Here is a 27422-nt window from a genome sequence, read left to right on the forward strand (position 1 = left end):
GTGCACATAGTGGAAGTATATTAATCAATACTGATAATAAAGAAAGTTCAAGAGTGATATTGTGAGAAAAAGGAAAGCGCGAATGTGAATGAGTGACCGGATTGTATGAAAGGTTTCAAAAAGGTTTTTAAATGTTGTTATTTGAAACAAAGCTTATGAACTTTAAAAAAAAATTTTGGATTGTTTTGTTTTTAAACTACCACAAAAAGCCCACGTGTTTGTTTGGCATTTATCATCTTAAGTTTACACATTTAACACCCACTCTGACAATCATTCACCTAAGCAGATATAAGCAGCACATTATATTATATATATTAAAAGCCTTCTCCAAGATAAACCCCTTTCTCCACATAGTTTGGAGGAAGGTGGGTTTTATCCCTTGCCTCAGGCGTATCAAGCGGTGGTGCTTGGCTTGAGCAGGGAGTAGCCTCGGCCGGGTCTGGTGTTCAGAGCCTGTGTCGTGGCAGGGTCCCCTCCTTATCGGCTCCTTTTGAGGTTTTTACGATGCCTTTGAGAAAGGCTTTTCAGCAAAGAAGCCACCAAAGAACAGCGTTGGGCGCTTGGATGTTGCAGTAAAGTCGAGACAGTGCTCCCAGGGTATGCTGGAGACTATGACAGACATCCCACAAGGGCGCTGGACCTCTTTCAAGTCCCATTTTTGAGAAGCTCTCGGGGGGATACATTCCAGTGGTGGGTGCAGCCAGGGGCGAACCCCAAAAACCCCAGCATATTTTATCTTAAGGTTCTGACTGCCGGTCACTAAGCCTTAAGAGAGTTGTTTCATCCTTTTAGAATGCAGAGGGTAGGGCTGCACAAAAGCCACGAAATGATCTGTGGTTGGGAGAAAGGAAGGGGGGGCAAAGCATGGCCATCTGAGGAATTCCCAAGGGCTGTGAGACCCTACGCAAGCCAGTTTTGGCCCCCTGGGTGTAAGGTTCTGCACCCTTGATATACGAGATGGCGGAGTATATTGGCCTGAACTCATTAACAGTGGTGTAATGGAGGATGCGGCGCCAGCACATTCCAATTAGCAGGGACACTGACATCTTCTGCCACCACCACCCCTTAGACTCCTCTGGTCCTTCTAAGCTTAGCTCTGATCCTCAAAATAGCTAGGAGGAAATTAACTTTGGCTCTTCGATGGTATAGAAATGCAGTGAAATGCAATGCAATGAATGGAACCAGTTACCTAAGGAGGTTGAAATGGAACCAGTCACCTAGGGAGGTTGTAGGCTTTCCCACACTAGAGGCATTCAAGAGGCAGCTGGACAACCATCTGTCAGGGATGCTTTAAGGTGGATTCCTGCATTGAGCAGGGGGTTGGACTCGATGGCCTTATAGGCCCCTTCCAACTCTACTATTCTATGATTCTAGGGAACCAGTCACCTAGGGAGGTTGTAGGCTTTCCCACACTAGAGGCATTCAAGAGGCAGCTGGACAAACATCTGTCAGGGATGCTTTAAGGTGGATTTCTGCATTGAGCAGGGGGTTGGACTCGATGGCCTTATAGGCCCCTTCCAACTCTACTATTCTATGATTCTATGGAATAATAACACAAACGAACAACAGCTTAAGGGTCAGGCTCAACAAATACTTACCAATTGTCATCGATTCTGGCCCATTGGCGGAGGGCAGTAGATTATTTAAAGTGTCCTCTGCGGCAGGGGGGCAAACTTCTACCCTGCTTTTTATTTAAAAGAAAAGTAAGATATTGTTGGCAAAGAGGCTACAGAGAACATCCGAGTTACAAAATCATCACAGGGCGCAATTCATTTCCAACGCGATGAGCCTGATCAATCTGCGTTGCAGTTGCGGCAAAAGCATATAAATGCTCTTGCCGAACTCTCATGCAGTTGCACCATTATTGCTAGCATTATTTATGCGTTATACTGTAGCACATTATTGGAAACCAAACCCCAGTGCCAAAATGCTCGGATGCGGCCATCCACTGACTTCAGCGATGGCAGAGTGCTCAAAATCTGACTGCAGTTCCAGTGGGGTTGTGGACTGAATTGGGCTAAGTGCAGTAAATCCTGAGGAACGTCATTACAGCTCCTATTTTACAAATGGATTGCTGCACATAAGAGACTGACCCAAAGTCACCAAAGAGAACCAACTCAGGAATGTAAAGCAGGTCGAACACAACAAGTAGCTGGAAACAAGGGAAATGTTACCGCGTTTAAGAATAAATCACAGTTCTGTGTTACATCTGAACTTGGGGAACCATGGTTTGTTCTAACCCAGGCTAATTAACAAACCAGGATCAAATGCTGGTTTCCGATCCTAGATTGTTTTAACAAACCGTGGTTAGAACAAGCTACAGTTCTCAGAGTTCAACACAATGCAGAAGTGCACGTTATTCTTAAAATGTAAGCAGAAGCTATCACTGCCCTTCGCTCATACACAGAGGACATTGAGGAAGAGGAGAAGGAAGAGGAGGAGAGCATCAAACATGAAACTAGCTTCAGTTTGATTTGGATGATGTAGAACCATGGTTTAGTTCAGGGATTACAGGTACATGCTGTTCTTTTCAAAGTCCTGAGCTCACGCACACACACATTCCTGTTGCTTTCATCACTGATTTGTTTGTGCAAATTTGGAAACCATGGTTTGAACACAACTCCAAACTCTGGTGTACAAGCAAGCTATAGACCATGCAAACTACCTGTCGCCAGCTCTAGTGCAACTGTCAACGAAGGTACGTGCAAACAAATGAGGAAGGGAATCAGAGCACGCAACCCCGAAGCTCGGACACAATCAAACCATGGTTTGTTGTTAAATGTGAATCAAGCTTTAAACAGGGGAAGGGTACAAGTTACATGGATGTGTTTTAAAAATTAGCCGGTTTATTAGTGATATACCTGTAGAGTGGTTCAGCATTTCTCCGAGCCACTTCCGCTGAAAAGTCTGCACTCTCGTGTTCACTGCCATTCTCCAGATTACCTAAAATGGCACAGAGATAAATCTGTTAGAAGAAAGATGGCATAAGGTGGTTTCAAGACTACAGCATATCAGTCTTTTTTCTTTTTTTTACAGGCACTGTTCCTCGTTCCTTTTTGTCTGCAGCCTTTTAACTTCCTTTCTCAGAATTGAACTGTGAGAGGCAATCCCTCCCGGATGATGATTTCAAGGTAGAGTGCAATGATACACTAAATTAAATATTATAGTCAAGGGAGCCAGCCAATCTGGAGGTTGGTATCTGCTGATTATTGAACATCTTCATTTAAGACCGACAGCCTGCTTGCTAAGAAGCAGACATCTAAGGATTGCACACTTTCATTTTATCTTGTACACCGCTCCGAAATGTTCAATGGGGAGCGGTATATAAATATTGTAAATAAATAATCAGAAAGGAAGCCCCACGGGATCCAATGAGACTGGCTTCCAGGTAACTGAGTAGAGCAGTGGTCTTCACCTGGTGGGTCAGGACCCAAAAGTGGGTCACAACATCAGTCTAGATGGGTCGTGGCAAAGCTGTTGCCACCACACTGGGCACGGAGAAAATTGTGAAAGTGGGTCCCATGTTGCAGGTTGGGAGTCCAAGATAGGTATTGGGTCTGGTCCAATTGAAGACCAGTTTTAAAATCTCTTCACTGGCTGCCAATTAGTTTCCAGGCAAAGTATAAAGTGTTGGTTATCACCTTTAAAGCCCTACATGGTTTGGGTCCAGGCTACCTGCGGGATCACCTTCTCCCGTACAATCTGCCCCACACACTCAGATCCTCTGGGAAGAATCTACTTCATTCTGCCAAAATTAGGCTGACAAGTATTATCTAGAGGACCTTCCCTTCTGCTGCTCCCAGACCGTGGAACGACCTGCTGGAGGAGACTCAACTTAACAGTCTAATAGCATTCTAGAAAGCTATAAACACTGATCTCTTCCGGGAGGCCTATCTATGGGAATTTTAGGATGTTTTTAAAATGTTTTTAGGGTGTTTTAACAATGTATATTATGTTCTTGATTCAGTTTTATGTATTTTATATCTACTGTTGTTCCCCACCTCGATCAGAATGGAGAGGCAGTTAAGAAATAATAATAATTATTATTATTACTGGAGTAGAGGACTGCAGCCTTACTGTATTGTTACCGGTTTGCCCATGTCTTAACACAGGAGTACAGAACTTCTTTCAGCCTAGGAGTGATGGAGAAATTCGCTGCAAAGTCCAATGAGATTGGATTCCCAACCTCTGGAAGCTGCTACAGACCCCTCCCCCCATTACCTGCACATCCTCGGATTTCGCACGGGGCGGCTGTGCACCTTTATAAAAGGTGTGATATGCTAATGTCAGCCGTCATTAGCCTATTGCACCTTTCATAAAGATGGAGAGCCGCCCTGCAAACTCAGGGGGGACGCGCCCGGATTCACATGTTGTGCGAATCCAGTCACCTTAAAATCTGTTTATCAAATTTTGTTTTCAATTTTTAAAAAAATTGGATGAGCAATAGCTGGTCGTTTACTGTGGCTTGGTCTGAAATCTTTATTATAGCTGCTGGTCATCAGAAGAAGAAATGGAACAGAATTACGCTTTTAAAAACATTTCTACGTATTGCAATGAAAGCACAAGTATTCGGTAAACAGAACAGATAATGGAAATCAGATTTCCCCCCCCCCCCGTTTCCCGGGCGTGTCCGGACGAATCCGGACGTTTGGTCACCGTAGTCTCTACTTCCCTTGCCCGGCTTCGTCCATTTTCTTCTGCTGCCCCTTATGCCTGGAACGCTCTTCCAGAACATTTGAGAACTACAAGTTCAACCACAGCTTTTAAAGCTCAGCTAAAAACTTTTCTTTTTCCTAAAGCTTTTAAAACTTGATTTTGTTCTGACTTTATACTGTTAGTTTTACCCTACCCAGTGCCTGTTTACCCTACCCTGTGCCTGTTTGCATTCTCTTCCCCTCCTTATTGCTTTACTATGGTTTTATTAGAATGTACGCCTATGCGGCAGGGTCTTGCTATTTATTGTTTTACTCTGTACAGCACCATGTACATTGATGGTGCTATATAAATAAATAAATAAATAAATAAATAATAATAATAATACAATCCTTTAACACGGCCTAAGTGCTACTTAATACTTAAGTTTTTTATCCAGTTTGTCCTTAAATCAACCGTGAGTGGTTTGCCATTATTAATACCATTACCAACGGTATTAGAGAGGTCCGCCTGGCGCCTACACTGTACTCCTTTCATCGCCAGCTGAAGACCTTTTTATTCACTCAGTATTTTAACACTTAATTTTAACTTAAATTTAAATTTTACTGTTTTAACTCTGTATTTTAATCTTATATCAATTTTGCTGCGTGGTTTTATCCTGGTTGCGCTTTTTATACTGTATTTTGTAATTGTGCTTTTAACCTGTTGGTTGTTTTATTATGGTTTTAGTTATTGTGAACCGCCCAGAGAGCTTCGGCTATTGGGCGGTATAGAAATGTAATAAATAAATAAATAAATACCATTTCATAGGTAATTTACAGGTAATCTAGTTCAATATAATTTCATCCAAACAGAGGGGGAGGAAACTATAACAACCCTTTCCGACCTGGAACGCTGCACCAAATCATAACGAAAGCTGTCTGCACGTAAGGTGTAACGAGAGCGAAAGGGAGAAGCAGAAATGCAAAGAATGAGAACCTGGATGCCAAACGGGTGACTGACAGTATCGTGTTACATAGAAACATTTGTGGGGAGAGAACAAACACAACGCCACGGTTTTGTTTTCTTTCATTCCGCTCCATTTGGGCATTCAACGGGACAAGACCGTGGAGCCAGGCATTTCCAGAGGCTGTGCGTGCGTGTGTGTGTCAGTCTTCTTTCAATCTCGTGCCATTTATCGCTGTTTCTCTGGCCTCTTTATTTTGGAGTTTTGCAAGAAAAGAACACTGAGATGAAAAATGCCAGGAGCGCATCCTTGAGGCTGCCCCTTATGTACGCGAGGAGAAAGGAGACGCCTGGATGCTTGAGGAGTTTTATCTTGCATGGTTAGCCCCGCGTAGTTATGCTGTTCTAATTTTTATTAGTATTATTTTTTCGTAAAGCCTTCCAGAACGAAGTCATCATTTCCAGGGCTCCACTTGTTAATTGTTATTTTTAAATGAATAAATAAATAATAATCTCAAAGTGATTTGCATGAGCATATTAAACTGTTTCAGCCTTTCACCTCGATGGAAAGGTGTGCATGCCATTTGGCATCTGGAAGTGATTTAGAGGAGGGGAGGAGAAGCTTTTTGATCGACGGCACGCAGCAAGTCCATTTCTGTTTGCGCCATGCTCGGGAGGGTCACTCAACGCAGAGAACGGTTCACCTTTGCAACCTTTTTATCTATACTGTCACAGAGAGAGAGAGAGAGAGAGAGAAGCAGAGAGCACAAGGTGCCCCCACCTAACCCAAACCCACAGACTGACGCGCCGGTGCCAGCAAGATAAATGGGAGAGGCACAAGAGACCGGGAAACCTATTTCTGAAGCTGATTTCTTTATACGTGGTTAATGAATTACAATACGGCTGTCAATCTTTGCGCGAGGCACTTCTCTGCTTAACGATGACCTGTTGAGAGCGGAGTGTTTTAGCTTACCTAGGCTATTTCTTATTTGGGTGGATAATAGATGTTCACACGGACCTCACATATGTGTATTTCTTCCTTCCACTGTGATACATGCACTGGTAACCTGCCAATTAAACTATTGAGAATTTAGGGCTGCCCTCGTGTTTGGTTCAGGAGCTGCAGCGGATGCAGAATGCAGCAGCTAGAGTGCTCTCAGTAGACCACCAAGCTATACCTAAATTAGACCTGCGCTAAAAGACGCGGACTGGCTGCCTGTTAGCTACCAAACCATGTTCACAGTTCTGATGTTGCCATGCGAAGCCCTAAATAATGGAGGACAGGGATTGTTTTTAGTATGCTTTTAGGAAGTTTTAACAATGTACATTGTGTTTTGATTAATACTTCATGCATTTTATACTTCTTGTTGCTCCCAGCCTCGATCAGGATGGAGGGGCAGGTTAGAATTATTATTATTATTATTATTATTATTATCATCATTATTGATCACCTTCCCCTAGATGCATCCAGGCCTTCAAAGGAGGCCTTGTTGGATGTCCCTAGGCAGAGAGAGACGTTCTTGATTGTGTCTTAACAAATTGCCATTATACACAAACACAGAATAAAACACTAAACAATTTAAAACTCCACCAACAAACCATGAAGAGTTGAATAGTTTTCCATACAGCTTTTAGACTTCGTGGCACGTATTTGTAGAGCACTTACAAGGTATTTGGAAGCTCTAAAAGCTACATCAGCATCAGACAATAGGAAACCAGCCTCAGCAAGGGATGGCCTTCCCTTGAACGATCTTAACAATGGATGAATGTATTTGGTTCTGAGATCATTATACATAGAGCATTCTAGCAGTACATGAATAGCATCTTCAATTGATACAGAATTGCAACTGCATACTCCATCCGTCATAGGAACCCCCTTGTGCCGACCTACCCAGTCTGCCAATGGAAGAGCATTTAATCTTGCCTGAGTGAAGGCAACCCTCATTTTAATATTTGGTAGATCTACAAGATATTTTGGAAAAGATAAATATAGGAGGCATAGAAACTATTAGATTGGTTTGCATGTAACGGTGGCAAACTGCAGATTAATAAACCCACAATTTGCTTCAACATGTGCCAGGCGTGTTCTGCAGCTTTTTTGAATATTCAACCCTTGATAGGCCGATCGGGGTTGCTACATGATATCAGAAGCTGGACGCTGTAGATTAACCATGGCTTTAAAAACTCAGTAGTTAGGTTAATTGTACGTTGTTTAACCCACAATTCACTTATGTCTGGGTTCGGAACGCCCCAGCATGCATTGCGGCAAATCATAGGCTAATTAATTAACCCGCAATCTGCCGCCATTGGGGCTGACTCTCAGGAAGTCTCTCAACTGAAATCAACCCCTCCTCCAGGCGTTTTGAGTCTCCATATTGGCATTCCTTGTACTCCCAACACATTCGGCAACAAAGGTATTTGGCAGCATCAATAATGACTCACCAGTCTGGGAGAAAGAGCCTACAGCACTGACGGGGAACAACTCTTCAGAATCATCGTTCAGGACTTGCAAGGGACTCCAAGCGCAAACCAAAGAATTGCTCGTCAGCCCCTCAGATGGTCTAATTAACAATTTTTTGGGGGGGAGAGAGATGTGCGTCAGATCAGACTTAAAAGGAAATGCGTTCAAAGTAGCTCACAAGAGATGAAACAGAGGAAGGAATAAATAAAAGAATGCCAACAACAATGAATATTTTTGTAACAGGGTATAACAGCTTTCCTCCATTCCCAACGAAGGGGCAGGACCTGAAAGGGGCATTCAGGGGAGCATGTGACTAACATAGCCAATGGGTTTGGGAACGTGGCATGAGACCAGCCCTGCCTGTGGGACTAGCCACCTACCTTGCAGCAAATAGCCACAGCCTTCTCCAGAGGTATGGCCCAGCCTGCTATTTCAGACCCAGAAGGCCAAGACAGTGGTTTGGAGCCCATTTGGGGCCTGCTGCAGTAGGAAGGCATAGCCAAGGAAGGGGCCTACAAGGCCATCGAGTCCAACCCCCTGCTCAATGCAGGAACCCACCCTAAAGCATCCCTGACAGATGGTTGTCCAGCTGCCTCTTGAAGGCCTCTAGTGTGGGAGAGCCCACAACCTTTTAAGTATTTGAAGATAGCCCTCTTCAAATACTTGAAAGGTTGTCACACAGAGGAGGGCCAGGATCTCTTCTCGATCCTCCCAGAGTGCAGGACACGGAATAACGGGCTCAAGTTAAAGGAAGCCAGATTCCAGCTGGACATCAGGAAAAACTTCCTGACTGTTAGAGCAGTGCGACGGTGGAATCAGTTACCTAGGGAGGTTGTGGGCTCTCCCACACTAGAGGCATTCAAGAGGCAGCTGGACAACCATCTGTCAGGGATGCTTTAGGGTGGGTTCCTGCATTGAGCAGGGGGTTGGACTCGATGGCCTTGTAGGCCCCTTCCAACTCTGCTATTCTATGATTCTACCTCCCTAGGTAACTGGTTCCATTGTCGTACTACTCTAACAGCACAAGAATGATACCAATGTTGTCTTCATGACCCTTCTCAGAACAATACTCACTTTCCACTAGGTTCCGCGTCTTCTGCCATGCTGTGGTTCCCCAATGTTTTGCCATAAGCTTCATCGTTTTCATCCACGTCTTCATCGTCTATACTTTTAACGTCCAACTTCTGGAAGCTGCAGTCTCCATTTCGGTAAGCGGAATCACTCTTCGGCAAAGGGATACTCTGGTCCCCATTCAGTTTAGCTAGCAGGCCGACAGAGGGGGATGCTACGTAGGCAGAAGACCTGTCAGAGTTTTCTTCTGAGCTTTCACCCGCGACCGCGGTCCTTAAGACGTCGCCCAAGTTTGGATCCTCTTCCTCGTCATCAAATGAAATAATATTTGTGACTTTCTTCTTCTTCTTCATCCGATCTTTCCTGCATTTTAAATCTGGAGAACAGAGAGGGTCAAAAAATGGACGATTTCAGCACACAGAGCCTATACATCTCAGCATCTGTTTGCAAGTCCAAAAGTTGGCACTCTGAAACATCTGGAAGGCATTTGGTTGGGTAAGTTTATTGTGAGGATAAGACTGAGAGGAGGAAGGTTTCCCTGGGGCTGTGAATCTGTTCTGGGTTTCAGTCAAAACCAGAACTCTAAAGGAGCTCTCTAATTTTATTTTATTCTATTTATTATATTCATTTGTATCCTGCCTTTTGCCCAATGATGGAACTCAAGGCAGCCTTACAAAAATTTAAGATTCACTTTACCTTAAACCATCATTTAGAGCAGTGGTTCCCAAACTTTTTCAGGTTACCGCCCCCTTGGTCCCACAAACTCATGCCCAGTGCCCCCTACCCTACCCTATAAAAAACATTATTCAGAATAGCGGTTTTCAATGACCCAGTAAGGAAGATAATAACAATAAAATTCAAAACAGTAACAATTAATTGAATATTTATTCAAAATCCAAAGCACCCGCCCCAGGCTTGTCGAGGGAGGGAGGGAAAAGAGAGCTAATGCCTCTGTTTTGCAGCCGGCATGGCGGGGCACACCTAGCAGGGTATGTCTCTTCATTAGTGTTTTGGTGCTTTTGAAACATTTCAATTCACCGTTAAAAGGACTCTTCTTAAACGGTATTAATACATGTGTGGATTCTTCCCCTATATGGCTTGGAAAAGACCACCTTGAGCGCCCCCCTGCTGCCCCTTTGCCTCTTAGCGCCCCCCCCTATGCAATCCTACCGCCCCCAAGGGGGCACTACCGCCCACTTTGGGAACCACTGATTTAGAGTGATGAGAACAACAGGACATGTGAAACTAGCCCCAGCCTCTGTTCTCGGCAGAAGCAACAAGTAAAAAATGGCTTGTGACACGTTGATTTGAAAGTGGTAGCCCCTTGTCAGGGCAAGCGTGACTATTAGCTTCAATGCAGAAGGAAATAACCTTGTCTACAGAAGAGGTGCTGCTTAGGAGACAAAGTAGCTTTACATCTCCATCTACGCAAGGTCGGTCCTCCTTGAAACACAGGCTACACTTTTCAGTTCTAGCAGCTCAAGGGCACTTACCGCCACTAACGCTCCTCGATAAAATCGGCAACGGGTCAGCATCTTGATCAGGTTTGATTAAAATGGAAACAGGAGAGGAAGCCGTGATCTCCCTGAAGAGGCTGCTAACACCCTGGGTGGATTCCTTCAATAAGGAGGTGACGTTCTGCGTAGATTCCTTGAGAAGGTCAGAGACCGTGGGTGGGCATTTGCTTTGCCCACTCAAATCCTTGTTATCAATGTTGATTGCAAATAGGATAGAGTTCAGACCTTTAGATAAGGCAAAAAAAAAAAAAAACACCCTGTAATCATGATGTAACATCACAGACAAATTTGCAAAAATGATATGATTGGACATAGAAATAGAAAGCTACCACATCAGGTCAGGCTATTTGTCCATCAAGCTCAGTACTGACTAATCCAAGGGAGGACAGGGTTTATTTATTTATTTACAGTAGTTATATACTGCTCCCCATTCAAGAATTTCGAAGCAGTGGACAAATCGAATAAATAATACAAACAATAAAAACGTAATTAAAAATACATTTTTAAAAGGAACCAAAGTGCAATGAAAGTGCATCTGGTCATCAAGAGAAGGCTTCCTGGAACGACGACGTTTTCAGGAGGCGCTGGAAGGAATAGAAAGTGGGCGCCTGCCTGACCTCCAGAGGCAGGGAATTCCATAGGATGGGGGCCACCACACTGAAGGCTCTTCAGGCATGCAGGATCTACTTTGGTTTTTACTAACTTCCAGAGATCTACCAACCAGAGAGATACCAAAAAGTATCTTAAGCAGGGGAAGGAAAGGAAAGGAACCTCTCGTGCAAGCACTGAGTCATTACTGAGTCTTGGAGGGATGCCAGCTTTCGCTGACGTTTTCTTGGCAGGCCTTATAGCGGGGTGGTTTGCCGTTGCCTTCCCCGGCCATTATTACCTTTCCCCCAGCTAACTGGGTACTCATTTTACCGACCTCGGGAGGATGGAAGGCTGAGTCGACCCAAGCCGGCTGCCTGAAACCAGCTTCCGCTGGGATCGAACTTAGGCCGTGGGGAGAGTTTCGGCTGCAGAAACTGCTGCTTTACCACTCTGCACCACACGAGGCTCTAAGCAGGGGAACATATGCCAAGTATTAACAGGGAGATCCTGAATTTGTGAGCAATACCCAGAACCAAGCTCACAAGTCTTTTCACACCCACACCTTTCCCCCGTCCCCAAACATTCTTTTCCAGCATCCTAATTTAGGGAGAAAAGGCTTTTTTAGATTTGCTGACAACCGGGAGTCAGAAAGCCTTGGAACTGTGCTGAAAAACACCCAAAGGTCTACCAGTAGGGCCTGATCCACTTCCTGACCCTAGGAGATCATCACTTGACAAACCTTTTGCCCACAAAGCCTGCACTAGGGTCCCTCCCCAAAACACTGCTGATCTGAAGTTTCACATATACTTCGGCGAAGCACTACAAAGTTGCCATCATTGGAGAACACGTATTTTCATTTACTTGTCCACACATACAGGGATTCTGGATGTTAGTACGTAAAGAATTGATGCTTATTACTAGAGAAAGGATTGTATATGATCCAGAATAATTTTTACTATGGATATACAAAGGATCTAATGTAAGTTTGAAATGTAAAGATTTGTTATTATTTTTACTAACTGCCGCTCGCCAGACAATTACACAGCAGTGGGGGAAATGGGACAATTTTAACTTATCGGCATGGCACCGAAATATATGGCCAGTGGCACTATCAGAAAAAATATCTCACGACTCGCTTCTAATCCAAAGAAAAACAGAACCACTGTCTTTTTATGCTATATGGTGGAGATTTATTCAACATACGTCACAACCAGACTTACAACAATATATGCCCACTTCAGCTTTGAGCATTTGGACATTGTAACAACAAACGAAGATTATACAGCACACTTATTAATTAGTTTATTTGTTTAGATATTTCTTCTTTCCTTCCTTTTTTCTTTTCTCTTTTCTTTGCTTCTTTGCATTGTTTTCTTCCCTAAAATTGTCTTAATTAATTTTATTTAACAGCTGTTTGGATATCAATTGTTAGGGGACTGATCACTTTTCAGTTACAATTAAAATAAAACCAATTTTAAAAAATCATTGGACAACACTGAATGATCCTTACCAGCTGCCATTGTGGGAATCATACTGGAGCGTTCTTCATCCATCATGAAGGACCAGTCTTCGTAGAAGACACTAGGCGTAAAAGGTAAAACAAAATGTAAGCAGATCTACACACAGAAAAGAGCTCAGTTCTTGCTAACTTACTTTCTGATGGGAATACCAGAATTGTTAACCTACTTCTAACACAGAAAGGAAGCTGGAATTTGGTATGTGTGCAGTCCATCACATCCGGATTATTTAAGGGGTGGGAAAATAAGGCATTTTTACTTCTCCTCTCCATGGTTTAGCACAAAAACTAGAAGAAGTCAGAGAAGTCTCGGGGTCACACACTCTCCCACCCCTCTTCTCCTGCATAGCTGCGAGACAACATTTACAAGCTATCTGAAGGAAGGCCTTCTCCCATATGTACCTGCCTGGATCCTAAGGTCATCCTCAGAGGTCTTTCTCTGTGAGCCCCTGCCAAAGGAAGTGAGGCAGGTGGCTATCAGGAGGAGGGCCTTCTCTGCTGTGGCACCCCGGCTGTGGAATGAGCGCCCTAAGGAGGTTCGCCTGGCACCCACACTATATTCTTTCAGACGTCAGTTGAAGACCTTTTTATTCTCTCAGCATTTTAACAGTCTATAAATTCAATTTTAACTTTGCTGTTTTAAATTTGTATTTTAAATTTGTATTTCTGCACCGCTGCTGATCTTTTCCTGGTTGTGCTTTTTATATTGTATTTTATATCATGTTTTTATGCTGTTTGTTTTATACTTTGAATGGTTTTAATTTTTAATTTTTTCAATTTTTAATAGCTTCGGCTATTGGGCAATATAAAAATGCAATAAATAAATAAATAAAAATTAATTGATTTTCACTTTGCCCTAATCTCAGTTTGTTGCGTCCCATGAACCATATGAGATTGTGGGGATTTTTTTATTATTATCACCTCCTTTACCTGTTTATACGTCGCTTTTCAAGTCAGGTTTCCAATCAAATTTCAGAACTAAAAGAAGCCAGGTTGAAACCAGCTTGTTTAGAAACTGACCGGAGTTGGCGATAAAACCATGAACTCCGCCCCCAGTGACACGGCAAGGCAAGGCCGCGGAGTGGGGGAAAGAAATCCCAAGCTGGCAAAGTCGTTCTCTCAAAATCAGACGAAACCCGAAAACATCCAAAATCGCATGGTGAAAAGGAGAAACAAAGTCTCAGGATGTAAAAAAATAAAATAAAGCCTTACTCCTTGGGGTAACCCAATGTGTTTCGCCCTGTACCATATACGAAGAAGGCCCAGAAATATATGGTACGGGGCTGAAACCCATTGGGCTACTCCAAGGAATACAACTTTTATTATTATTTTTAATATATCCAGGAACTTTGGGCTCAGGATATTCCACTATGAAAGCGGCATGAAAGTGGTATATAAAAGGCAGGAGCCATGCTATTGCTTTATAGCGGTATTGAAGTGCATTGACAACTGTTGGGGCCCATTGACACAGACCATATTCTGCTTTCACACCACTTTCCTAGGGTTATATCCTGCTTGGTGCAGATGTGTCCTGGGCCCCAACAGTTGTCAGTGCACTTCAGCACCACTATAAAGCAGTAGTGTAGATCCTGCAGTGTACTTCAATACCGCTATAAAGCAGTCGTGTAGCTCCTGCCTTTTATATACCGCTTTCATAGTGGCCTATCCAGCTTGATGTAGACGAGCCCTTTATCTCTCCTTTTCACTGTGCTTCTCCTAGCAACGCTGGAGGATTGAGCAAGGAGCATACAAGCCTGAAATTATGATCTGGTTCATTCTAGCCCATGCTCACAGCACTAAACTACTGCTACTCAGTTCTATTAAAGCAGGGTTATCAAACCTCTAGTGCTGGGGACAGACGGCTACACCCCCTTCCTTCCCCCCCCCCCAATGCCAATATCTGGTGGTTTCTTAGCTCTTGCATGTTTTCCCACCATTCTAAAAAGTTGGGTTGCCGCTCCTAAGACTTCATTACTGGCAGTCAGTGGTTTAAGCTAAAATATGTTAGTGCCTTGCATCTTTTGGCTTCACCACTTTCGGCTCCATACACCACTGGAAAGGATCCCACTTCTCCCACCAGCACCCCCAAGAAATTCAGCTATCGGGCGTAAACAGATTCGACAGCCCTGTGTTAAATCCCACATAAAGGTTGTTGATCAAGAACCCTTCGCTCCCCTGCAAACTGTGCCATCAAGACAGTCCAGCAAACAGAACCGGGCTGTTAAACCTCAAATCTCCAGCATTAATCAATCCCTGACCCCATTCCCATGGATTATTGTTTGGCTTCCCAAGCAGGACTAATAAGAAATTGGTATGTATCCAGTCCGTTACGAATTCGTTCATTTTTAAAATCAAAATCAAAAGCACTTCTGCTATAACCAAAGCTGTAGTACAACTGTCTATAAGCCTAAGAGATTGAAATGATAGCTTGGCTATTTAAAACCGCAAATGAGTAATTCATCAGTTTCATTTCACCTCTAATACTCGGTTCACACCGTAATTAGGCGCTTTAGCCTGTTCTTGCAGCTTCAGCTGTCTCATCAGGCGGCCTCCGCCAATGCAAATTTACCCATCAAGAAAGCATTAAAACAGAAGTTACCTAAGCCGGGTTTTATCCGCAAGCAGCATATGGAAGTATCTTTCTAAGGAATGCTCATTTAGCGCACAGCGCAGCCAGGCACGACCTCTGCCAACATCCGTCGTGATATTCCGCAGGGAGTAGAAACGCTGCAGCTCATGCTTATTAAGAACTTCTTTCACATAGTACCAGAACACGGGCTCTGAAAAATAGATATAGGCACAAGCACAGTTACAAGATGGGGGATACTTGGCTCAGCAATACTACAAACGAGAAGGATCTTGGAATTGTAGATCACAAGCTGAATATGAGCCAACAGTGTGATACGGCTGCAAAAAAAGCAAATGCTATTTTGGGCTGCATTAATAGAAGTATAGCTTCCAAATTACATGAGGTACTGGTTCTTCTCTATTCGGCCCTGGTTAGGCTTCATCTTGAGTACTGCGGGCAGTTCTGGGCATCACACTTCAAGAAGGATGCAGACAAGTTGGAGGGGGTTCAGAGGAGGGCAATGAGGATGATCAGGGGTCTGGAAACAAAGCCCTATGAGGAGAGACTGAAAGAAGTGGGCATGTTTAGCCTGGAGAAGAGAAGATTGAGGGGAGACAGGATAGCACTTTTCAAGGGCTTGAAAGGTTGTCACACAGAGGAGGGCCAGGATCTCTTCTCGATCATCCCAGAGTGCAGGACATGGAATACTAGGCTCAAGTTACAGGAAGCTGGATTCCAGCTGGACATCAGGAAAAACTTCCTGACTGTTAGAGCAGTGCGACAATGGGACCAGTTACCTAGGGAGGTTGTGGGCTCTCCCACACTAGAGGCATTCAAGAGGCAGCTGGACAACCATCTTCTCAGGGATGTTTTAGGGTGGATTCCTGCATTGAGCAGGGTGTTGGACTCGATGGCCTTAGAGTCCCCTTCCAACTCTACTATTCTAAGATTCTATGAGATTTCCTAAATTTGCTTCTACGCAATTCCAAGAAGTTGGATAAAAAAGTACTGCCACAATCAACTGCCTTCCCACGCTGGTTGAAACAGAGTGGGGCCACCCCAACCAAACAATATACACCTGCCCAGACCCTAAGATCAGCTTCAGCAGTCCTTTCCCAGGAGGGGGAGGGCCGTCTTCTGTTGTGGCACCCCAGTTACGGAATTAACTTCCCAGAGAGGTTCGCCCGGCACCTACATCATGCTCCTTTCAGCACCAGGTGAAGACACCTTTTTATCCTCCCAGGCATTTCAGTTTTTCAGTTTGTTTTACATCTGGTATAGTATTTAAAATCTTTGCGCTGCTGGTAGATGCTCTTTGTTGTTCTAAAGGTTTACATCGTATTTTATTGTCTTGCATTTTACGATTTCAACTGCTGTGAACTACCCAAAGATCAATAAACAAACAAGAAGCAAAGAGCTTAGTGCTCCCCACCCCACCTCCCCGGCACCATGTCTGGCTTTCCTCTGGCACACCCAGCTACAGAAAAGGAGACTTCCTGCTCAAACCACTGTTTCCCATGACATGCAGACCGGGAAAACTGCTTTAAGGGCTCCGTACAAACCAGGATCGAAAACCAGGATCAAATCCCGGTTTGTAGCAAGCCCTGAAACCAAGGGAGGGGACCTATGGCCATCCAGATTTGTTGGATTACAACTCCCATCATCCATTACCATTGGCCATACTTCCTGGGGCTGATGGAAGTTGGTCCAACAACATCTGGAGGGCCACAGGTTCCCTGCGTCTGCTTTTAACCACAGTTTCCCTATTCGGACATCCAGGGACAGGAAACTGTGGTTTAAGGAACCTGGAAGTCCCCTCTGCAGCTGGGTAAACCAGGGTTGTGGGGGAGTGGGTAGAAAGCAGCAGTCAATTCATTGCTTGTTCAAACTCCAACAAACTACAGGTTTTTTTGGGGGGGGGATGGCCCTATTTCATCAGGCTTTATAACACCTATGAAAACTCCCCTTAACATTATTATTTCAAGGTACACTTTTTAATCTCCATACACTTATTTATTTAAAACATTTATATCCCGCCCTATATCAATAAGATCTCAGGGCGGCGTACAGATAAAAGCATACAGTACAAGACAGTAAATATACACAGCTAAAAACAAATTAAACCATAAACCAAGTTAAAGCAATATATAATTTAAAAGCAGTAAAACTATCAAAACAGTTCAAACAACGTGCCAACTTAGTGAATTCAGCCATGAAAGGCTTTGTTAAAAAGCCATGTTTTCACTTGGGGCCGGAATAAAATCAGCGATGGCGCCAGTCGGGCCTCCAAGGGGAGGGCATTCCACAGTCGGGGTGCCGCTTCATATAGATTGTTCAAGCTACTAAGTTCAAGGTATTATGTACACATTCTACTTTTTTAAATGCCAGTTTAAGACTTTGAAAAGGGTTTTCCAGATGGTTGAACGTGTAACCTCGCATCGTATCCGGAAATGGCTTTAAAGCTGCTCACAAATTATCCCTGCAGAATTCAATTTCTAACGCTAAACCTAATCTCCTGTGCCCAAGGGTCAGCCAGCAAAATTATCCTAGCACGGCCAAACATGGAACGCAGCCCTATACATATTTACTCCCCCTGGGTTCAATGGGTCTTCCTCCCAGGTAAACATGCTTAGGATCACAGCCTTAGTAAAGGGGAGGACATATCTGCCTGCTGACTTGGGGGGGATTTTTAATTAACAGCAAGGTTTAAGGATAAGTGCCTGTTCGTTAAGTAGAGTATTAAAAACAGATTCCTAGGAATTGAAAAGACTTAGAATGGGTAAAGAGATTATAAAAGCTTTTGCCTTCCTAGTATCTATCTGGCAAACGCTCTCGGAACGGTTGTTACAAGCCTCGCCTAGCCTGATGTTTAGGAACGTAGCAAGCTGCCTTATATGGAGTCAAACCCTTGGGCCATCAAGACCAGTATTGCCGACACTGACTGGCAGCAATGGCTCTCCAGGGTTTCAGGAGGGATTCTCTCTTTGCCCTACCGGCAGATGCCGGGGATCTGCAGACAAAGCAGGTGTTCTACCACTGAGCAACGGCCCCAACTTTTGCCTTTATGCCTCCATAGTAGGACTTTGCTCATTGGTTCAGACCGAGGACTCGCCATAGGCAACCCGGAATTCTATGCAGGCAAGTCGTCTGGCTTCCCCCATGGCTAGCACTGAAATCAAGTGGGCTGACCAAGGAGGGACAGACTGTACTTCCCTTGTCCACTTGGCAGCGGACAGATTTATTTTTAATTAGCCTGCGTTTCCATGCTTCTAGCCTCTTAGAAGGCTAGTAAATCATTTTGCATGCTGGTAATTTTTGTGAGCTTATTTAGAAGGCTGGGTTCAAATCGTTTGCAAAACTCGTCTCCCCTCCTGACTGCCTAATGAGTCCAGCTGGCTCCCTAGGCTTTTGACCCATTGTCCTTGCACGGGACTGACCTCCCACATCCCTCAGAGAAGACTGCCTGAAAGATTCTGTGTTTCATTTTCTCCGTGCCTGATTGTAAATATTGGCTATCAGTCTTGAAGGCTAAGTGCAACCTCCAGTATCAGACGCAGTAAGACTGTATACCCCAGTTGCTGGGGAACATGGGTAAGAGAGTGCTATTGCACCGTTTCCTGCTTGCGGTTCTCTGGCCAACAGCTGGTTGGCCACTGTGTGAACAAAGGACTAGATCAGCCTTCATCAACCTGGGGCGCTCCAGATGTGTTGGACTACAACTAGATGGAGCCTTGGTCTGATCCAGCAGGGCTCTTCTGATGTTCTTATGTCAGATCAACCAATGGAACCTCAGAGGCTTCAATTCCAATGCTGACAAATCCCTTAAGGTACAATCCTATGTATGTTTAGGCTGGGGTGGGGAGCCTACAACTCCCAGCATGCACTAGCCAGCATGCTGGGAGGTGTAGGACATTTTTCGGCTAAACATGCATAGGATTGCGTCCTATATTGCATTGCAATATAGATGTTCATACACAAGATTTTGCAGGACAGAAGGGCTGCTTCTGTGGGTTCGTATCTACATTTCTTCAGGCCTTTCCCTCCGAAGGGAAGAACTTGGTACCAGGAATAGTGTCATCAACCAACAGGAGCCTAAAGAGAACGCTCAATTCCCCAAATTTGCACCTATCCTCGCCAGCCTATGTTATCAGAGTCATTTTGACTCAGAGACATTTCATAAGACATTCACACCAGTCTTAAAATCCCTTCACTGGCTGCCAATTAGTTTCCGGGCGAAGTATAAAGTGTTGGTTATCACCTTTAAAGCCCTACATGGTTTGCATTCAGGCTACCTGCGGGATCGCCTTCTCCCGGACAATCCGCCCCGCACACTCAGGTCCTCTGGGAAGAATTTACTCCAGCCAACAAAAACAAGGCTGACAACCGTTACCCAGAGGACCTTTTCTTCTGCCGCTCCCAGTTTGTGGAATGGCTTGCCAGGAGAGATTTGTCAACTTAACAGTCTTCCAGTATTTTATGGTGTTTTTATTTGTGTTGTACCCCGCCTCGATCCAGAGGGAGAGGCGGGTAACAAATAAATATATTATTATTATTATTATTATTATTATTATTATTATTATTATTATTATTATTATTTTGTACTTTTAACTGCCATCCTTCCCTCAATCTTTCACCAATCTTCTTGAAATGTTCAGGTGATGTAAAACCAACACTTCTTCCTGAAACATGTAAATTTCAGGGAGATTGGTGAAAAAAATTAGATTTTATGAATGTCAGAATGACACACACACCCCAATTACTGCTTTATAATGGTGGAATGCAGAATCTATTTACGCACAAGCACACACACCTCTAATTACGTTCTACATTAGTTTAGATGTTAAGTGTAACCAGCTTTAGGAGCCAATCTGGACGTAAAAGCAGGGCGAAAGGGAACCTGTATCCCTCCAGATGTTTTTGGACCACAATTCCCATCATCCCAAACAACTTACCAACCTGCCTGATGGGAGCAGTAGTCCAACCACCTTTGGAAGCTACGGACTTCCCAGCACTAGTATACATGAAACAGTTCATATTTACTACTTCTTTTTTTTAAGTATTTATAGGCTGCCTTTTAGGGCCAAGACTTTTAAAGGAGGCTTAATTTTTTAAAAAAAGGAAATGCATAGGTAGTCCCATAAGGGAAAAATATAAAAATTCCTTATTTGGGCAATATGTTTATCAAATAACATTGTTTCGTGACCTTTAGCTACCGTAATAAAGGTAATGCCCAAGTATAGATTTCGGAATGAAAAAAGAACATCACAATTCCGATAAAATGCAGCCATATTAAGACAGCAGCAAAAACACTCCCATCATGACAATCGTAACTGTGCATTTCTCCAAAAAAGAGGGACGTAGACAATATATAATAGCTCTTCCTTCCCAATAGTGCGGTTTACACACACACACACACACACACACAACAGGTTGTTGAAATGTTTTCCGAAAAAGAAGAAGAGTGTGGCATATTGGAAGCTTAAATTACCCATTTCGGTTTTACTGGAGAAGCCTGCTGCCTGTTTGATTGCTGCTGCAGTTAAGGCCAGTCCCCGGGTCCTCTTCAAACCATGCTGGAGCACGGATTCAAACTGAGCACAGAGGCACGTAACTCTGCAAGACAATAGCAGTTCGATGAGAAACGCCGCAGGAAAAATAGAAATGCTATGAGAGAGAGAGAGAGAGAGAGAGAGAGAGGGAGGGAGGAAACCAGCAGCTAGATTTTAAATGCAGCATGCCTCATGTAGCTGAAGTCAATGCCAAGTTGTGTGGACTTCCCCATTTAACATGGAAACCTATTCCCCTGGACGCTGCGATGAAACCTCAAATGGTCGTCCCGGCTGCTCACCCTCCTGGGCAAGGTTGGGAGATGTTTTGCATCTACTTTACTATGGGAAACTAGAAACACTGGGAAACCAAGGCGCTTTTTTAATATCCTTTTCTGAGAGGAAAAGCTAAGATAGAGCTCAGGGCGCAGATTAAGTCAAAGACCATGTTCAAACGACACACTAAGTCATGGTGGTTACGCACTTTGAGGTCAACACTGACCCCATTTAGACAACACGCTAAGCCACAGTGATTAAGTGGTAAAGCAGCAGTTTCTGCAGCTGAAACTCTCCCCAAGGCCTGAGTTCGATCCCAGTGGAAGCTGGTTCTCAGGCAGCTGGCTCGGGTCAACTCAGCCTTCCATCCTCCCGAGGTCGGTAAAATGAGTACCCAGTTAGCTGGGGGAAAGGGAATAACGGCCAGGGAAGGCAACGGCAAACCACCCCGCTATAAGGCCTGCCAAGAAAACGTCAGCAAAAGCTGGCATTCCTCCAAGTGTCAGTAATGACTCAGTGCTTGCACGAGAGGTTCCTTTCCTTTCCTTTTATGGCTTAGCCATAATATATAAGGTGATATATATATATAAGGTGCCTGAACGCACACAACTACTCGAACCACTAGTGGAGAAGGACGATTAACAAGAAACTCATTTATTATTATTCAAAAATTACAAAAAAGCTGATGTATCCCATAGTTGTTAGACAATAGTAGTGTTGAGTACTATAATAGTGTAGGTGCGAGGATACAGCCCTGTCTTACTCCTCTAGACATAGGAATTTCATTTGAAAGCTGTCCCTGTGTGCCACATCTAACTTGCATCCTGCTGTTGCTGTATAGAACCATTATAAGATTAAGAAGTCTTTTGTCCACCAGGATTTTATCTAATTTCTCCCATAGTTTAGTTCTAGGGATGGAGTCGAAAGCGGACTTCAGATCCATGAAGGCGACAAACAGTTTGCTACGTAGAAACTTAAGATGTTTCTCAGCTAAGTGAAAAAGAATCAGACCATGATCAGAAGTGGAGTGATTCTTTCTAAAGGCAGCTTGGGCCTCCGTGACAACATTATTGGCCTCGAGGATGTCAGTTAGTCTATTAGATAGAAATCGAGCATAGAGCTTGCCTATTATTGAGAGGAGGCTGATAGGTCTAAAATTCCCAGGATCCTTTGGATATCCCTTTTTGTATATCGGAACCACAATTGCGTGTCTCCAACTGTCAGGGATTTTGCCAGATTGATTTATAACGGTAAAAAGAGCGGCTAACAAAGGGGCCCACCAATCCTGATTGATTTTAATAAATTCAGCAGGGATAAAATCTATGCCGGGTGCCTTACCCCCTTTAAGTTGTTGGATTAGTTCAATCACTTCCTCCTTAGAGACTGAATTCCAGGGGGGGAGGGAAGAGAAAGTGACATCCTGCATATCAACCTGAGCTGATTGTATAGTGTCTGGGTCGGTAAAAATGGCTCTGAAATGATCCTCCCAGACCTGAGCTGGAATTGTACAACTGGGTGCTTGGCAGTTGGATCGTAAGGCGCCCGACACAATCTGCCAAAACATTTTTGAATCATTATTTAAGGAGGCATTTAACAGCAGGGACCAGGAGTTTCGTTCAGCTTGGCGTCTTTTTTGGGCTATGAGGGACTTATATTGCTTTTTTAGCTGAAAATAGGTCGAAGGGAGATAATTGTAGCCCAATTTTCTGTAGGTTATATAAGACTCCCTTAACTCATTTTTCTTCAGGTAACATTCTCTATCAAACCAAGTAGGGCCCTTATAGATCGTAGGGGCAGTATTGTCTGGGGCTGACCTGCCTGCATGAGTTAAAGCATCTTGGAAGGAGTCGATTAAATCATCATATGCTTTTATAGAGGATGCAGCCGATTCCTTGCACAAAATTGCTGATCTTAATCGAATTATTGAATCGGAGTTTAATCTTTCCTCTAGAAGACTGCTTAATTTATCAGACCATTTTACCCTTATTCTGTGTGGGCACTCAAACAGGATATCAGTTAAATGGGTATGGGGTAGTCTTAAATTAGGAGTTGGGGCACATAAAGTAAGGGTTACAGGCTGCCAGGTGACGCCGTTGAAGCTACTGGCAGGGCAAGTACTGACAGGTGAAGCCGTTGAAGCTACTGGCAAGGCAAGAACTGACAGGTGAAGCCGTTGAAGCTACTGTCAAGGCAAGTACTGACAGGTGAAGCCGTTGAAGCTACTGGCAAGGCAAGTACTGACAGCTGAAGCCGTTGTAGCTACTGGCAAGGCAAGAACTGACAGGTGAAGCCGTTGAAGCTACTGTCAAGGCAAATACTAACAGGTGAAGCTGTTGAAGCTACTGGCAAGGCAAGTACTGCCAGGTGAAGACGCTGAAGCTACTAGCAAAGCAAGTACTGCCAGGTGAAGCTGTTGAAGCTACTGGCAGGGCAAGTACTGCCAGGTGAAGCCGGTGAAGCTACTGGCAGAGCAAGAACTTACAGGTGAAGCCGGTGAAGCTACTGGCAAAGCAAGTACTGGCAAGTGAAGCCGTTGAAGCTACTGGCAAAGCAAGTACTGGCAAGTGAAGCCGGTGAAGCTACTGGCAAAGCAAGTACTGACAGGTGAAGCCGGTGAAGCTACTGGCAAAGCAAGTACTGGCAAGTGAAGCCGGTGAAGCTACTGGCAAAGCAAGTACTGGCAAGTGAAGCCGTAGAAGCTACTGGCAGAGCAAGTACTGACCGGTGAAGCCACTGAAGCTACTGGCAAGGCAAGTACTGACAGCTGAAGCCGTTGTAGCTACTGGCAAGGCAAGAACTGACAGGTGAAGCCGTTGAAGCTACTATCAAGGCAAGTACTGACAGGTGAAGCCGTTGAAGCTACTGGCAAGGCAAGTACTGATAGCTGAAGCCGTTGTAGCTACTGGCAAGGCAAGAACTGACAGGTGAAGCCGTTGAAGCTACTGTTAAGGCAAGTAATAACAGGGGAAGCCATTGAAGCTACTGGCAAGGCAAGTACTACCAGGTGAAGCCGTTGAAGCTATTGGCAAAGCAAGTACTGACAGCTGAAGCCGTTGAAGCTACTGGCAGGGCAAGTACTGCCAGGTGAAGCCGGTGAAGCTACTGGCAAGGCAAGTACTAACAGGTGAAGCCGTTGAAGCTACTGGCAAGGCAAGTACTGACAGGTGAAGCCGTTGAAGCTACTGGCAAAGCAAGTACTCACAAGTGAAGCCGGTGAAGCTACTGGGAGAGCAAGTACTTACAGGTGAAGCCGGTGAAGCTACTGGCAAAGCAAGTACTGGCAAGTGAAGCCGGTGAAGCTACTGGCAGGGCAAGTACTGACAGGTGAAGCCGGTGAAGCTACTGGCAAAGCAAGTACTGGCAGGTGAAGCCGGTGAAGCTACTGGCAAAGCAAGTACTGGCAAGTGAAGCCGTAGAAGCTACTGGCAGAGCAAGTACTGAACGGTGAAGCCGTTGAAGCTACTGGCAAGGTAAGTACTGACAGCTGAAGCCGTTGTAGCTACTAGCAAGGCAAGAACTGACAGGTGAAGCCGTTGAAGCTACTGTCAAGGCAAGTACTGACAGGTGAAGCCGTTGAAGCTACTGGAAAGGCAAGTACTAACAGGTGAAGCCGTTGAAGCTACTGGCAAGGCAAGTACTGCCAGGTGAAGCCGTTGAAGCTACTGGCAAAGCAAGTACTGACAGCTGAAGCCGTTGTAGCTACTGGCAAGGCAAGTACTAACAGGTGAAGCCGTTGAAGCTACTGGCAAGGCAAGTACTGACAGGTGAAGCCGTTGAAGCTACTGGCATTGCAAGTACTGGCAAGTGAACCGGTGAAGCTACTGGTAAAGCAAGTACTGACAAGTGAAGCCATTGAAGCTACTGGCAAAGCAAGTACTAACAGGTGAAGCCGTTGAAGCTACTGGCAAGGCAAGTACTGACAGGTGAAGCCGTTGAAGCTACTGGCAAAGCAAGTACTCACAAGTGAAGCTGGTGAAGCTACTGGCTGAGCAAGTACTTACAGGTGAAGCCGGTGAAGCTACTGGCAAAGCAAGTACTGGCAAGTGAAGCCGGTGAAGCTACTGGCAGGACAAGTACTGACAGGTGAAGCCGGTGAAGCTACTGGCAAAGCAAGTACTGGCAAGTGTAGCCGGTGAAGCTACTGGCAAAGCAAGTACTGGCAAGTGAAGCCGTTGAAGCTACTGGCAGAGCAAGTACTGACCGGTGAAGCCGTTGAAGCTACTGGCAAGGCAAGTACTGACAGCTGAAGCCGTTGTAGCTACTGGCAAGGCAAGAACTGAAAGGTGAAGCCGTTGAAGCTACTGGCAAGGCAAGTACTGACAGGTAAAGCCGTTGAAGCTACTGTCAAAGCAAGTACTAACAGGTGAAGCCGTTGAAGCTACTGGCAAGGCAAGTACTGACAGGTGAAGACGTTGAAGCTACTGGCAAAGCAAGTACTGGCAAGTGAACTGGTGAAACTACTGACAAAGCAAGTACTGGCAAGTGAAGCCATTGAAGCTATTGATAACCTCTCGTTTGGATTACTGCAATGCGTTATACGTGGGGCTGCCTTTGAAAACGGTCCGGAAGCTTCAGCTGGTACAAAACAGGGCAGCCCGTTTACTAACAGGGACTGGCTGGCGAGATCACATTACGCCAGTCCTTTTACAACTTCATTGGCTGCCAGTCCAGGTCCGGGCCCGATTCAAAGTACTGGTATTGACATTTAAAGCCCTAAACGGTTTGGGGCCAGGTTATTTGAAGGAACGCCTCCTCCCATATGTACCTACCCGGACCTTAAGATCATCTACAGGGGCCCTTCTCCGTGAGCCCCTGCCAAAGGAAGTGAGGCAGGTGGCTACTAGGAGGAGGGCTTTCTCCGCTGTGGCACCCCGGTTGTGGAATGAGCTCCCCAGAGAGGTCCGCCTGGCGCCTACACTGTACTCTTTTCGTCGCCAGCTGAAGACCTTTTTATTCACTCAGTATTTTAACACTTAATTTTAACTTAAATTTAAATTATACTGTTTTAACTCTGTATTTTAATCTTATATCAATTTTGCTACGTGGTTTTATCCTGGTTGTGCTTTTTATATTGTATTTTGTATTTGTATTTTTAACTTGTTGGCTGTTTTATGATGGTTTTAATTTTTGTGAACCGCCCAGAGAGCTTCGGCTATGGGGAGGTATAAAAATGTAATAAATAAATAAATAAGTGAAGCTGGTGAAGCTACTGGCAGAGCAAGTACTGACAGGTGAAGCCGGTGAAGCTACTGGCAAAGCAAGTACTGGCAAGTGAAGCCGGTGAAGCTACTGGCAGGGCAAGTACTGACAGGTGAAGCCGTTGAAGCTACTGGCAAAGCAAGTACTGGCAAGTGAAGCCGGTGAAGCTACTGGCAAAGCAAGTACTGGCAAGTGAAGCCGTTAAAGCTACTGGCAGAGCAAGTACTGGCAAGTGAAGCCGGTGAAGCTACTGGCAAAGCAAGTACTGACAGGTGAAGCCGGTGAAGCTACTGGCAGAGCAAGTACTGACAGGTGAAGCCGTTGAAGCTACTGGCAGAGCAAGAGGTGCATCGCAAAAGAAGCGGGAGCTAAAATATGCCACAAAAACGGCTTGACATTCTCAGTAGTTTCTCATCCCCATTGATCTCTTTCCGAGAGAGGAAGTGAAACTGACACAGCTCAAGTGATAAAATACGGAGGAGGCAAATGCTTAATGGGAGAGCAAGTACTGGCAGGCGATACCGTTAAAGCTACTCGCAAAGCAAGTACTGACAGGTGAAGCCGTTGAAGCTACTGGCAGGGCAAGTACTGACAGGTGAAGCCGGTGAAGCTACTGGCAAGGCAAGTACTGACAGCTGAAGCCGTTGTAGCTACTGGCAAGGCAAGAACTGACAGGTGAAGCCGTTGAAGCTACTGTCAAGGCAAGTACTGACAGGTGAAGCCGTTGAAGCTACTGGCAAGGCAAGTACTGACAGCTGAAGCCGTTGTAGCTACTGGCAAGGCAAGAACTGACAGGTGAAGCCGTTGAAGCTACTGGCAAGGCAAATACTAACAGGTGAAGCTGTTGAAGCTACTGGCAAGGCAAGTACTGCCAGGTGAAGACGTTGAAGCTACTGGCAAAGCAAGTACTGCCAGGTGAAGCCGTTGAAGCTACTGGCAGGGCAAGTACTGCCAGGTGAAGCCGGTGAAGCTACTGGCAGAGCAAGAACTTACAGGTGAAGCCGGTGAAGCTACTAGCAAAGCAAGTACTGGCAAGTGAAGCCGTTGAAGCTACTGGCAAACCAAGTACTGGCAAGTG

General features: G+C 44.8%; 1 protein-coding gene across 3 annotated transcripts in view; it reads right to left on the reverse strand.

Moving 5' to 3' along the window:
• SNX29 (sorting nexin 29) overlaps positions 1-27422 on the reverse strand; it is a 235980-nt gene that overhangs the window by 168361 nt on the left and 40197 nt on the right. For all 3 annotated transcript variants that reach the window (XM_063143273.1, XM_063143272.1, XM_063143274.1), the window contains exons 4-11: positions 20812-20936; positions 15354-15534; positions 12749-12819; positions 10624-10872; positions 9134-9506; positions 8041-8159; positions 2862-2943; positions 1599-1684 (exon numbers count right to left, since the gene is read on the reverse strand). In XM_063143273.1, coding sequence (XP_062999343.1) covers positions 1599-1684; positions 2862-2943; positions 8041-8159; positions 9134-9506; positions 10624-10872; positions 12749-12819; positions 15354-15534; positions 20812-20936 — 1286 coding nt within the window. The remainder of the gene's footprint in view (positions 1-1598; positions 1685-2861; positions 2944-8040; positions 8160-9133; positions 9507-10623; positions 10873-12748; positions 12820-15353; positions 15535-20811; positions 20937-27422) is intronic.

The sequence above is a fragment of the Elgaria multicarinata genome, chromosome 17, assembly GCF_023053635.1.
Source record: "Elgaria multicarinata webbii isolate HBS135686 ecotype San Diego chromosome 17, rElgMul1.1.pri, whole genome shotgun sequence".
NCBI lineage: Eukaryota > Metazoa > Chordata > Lepidosauria > Squamata > Anguidae > Elgaria > Elgaria multicarinata.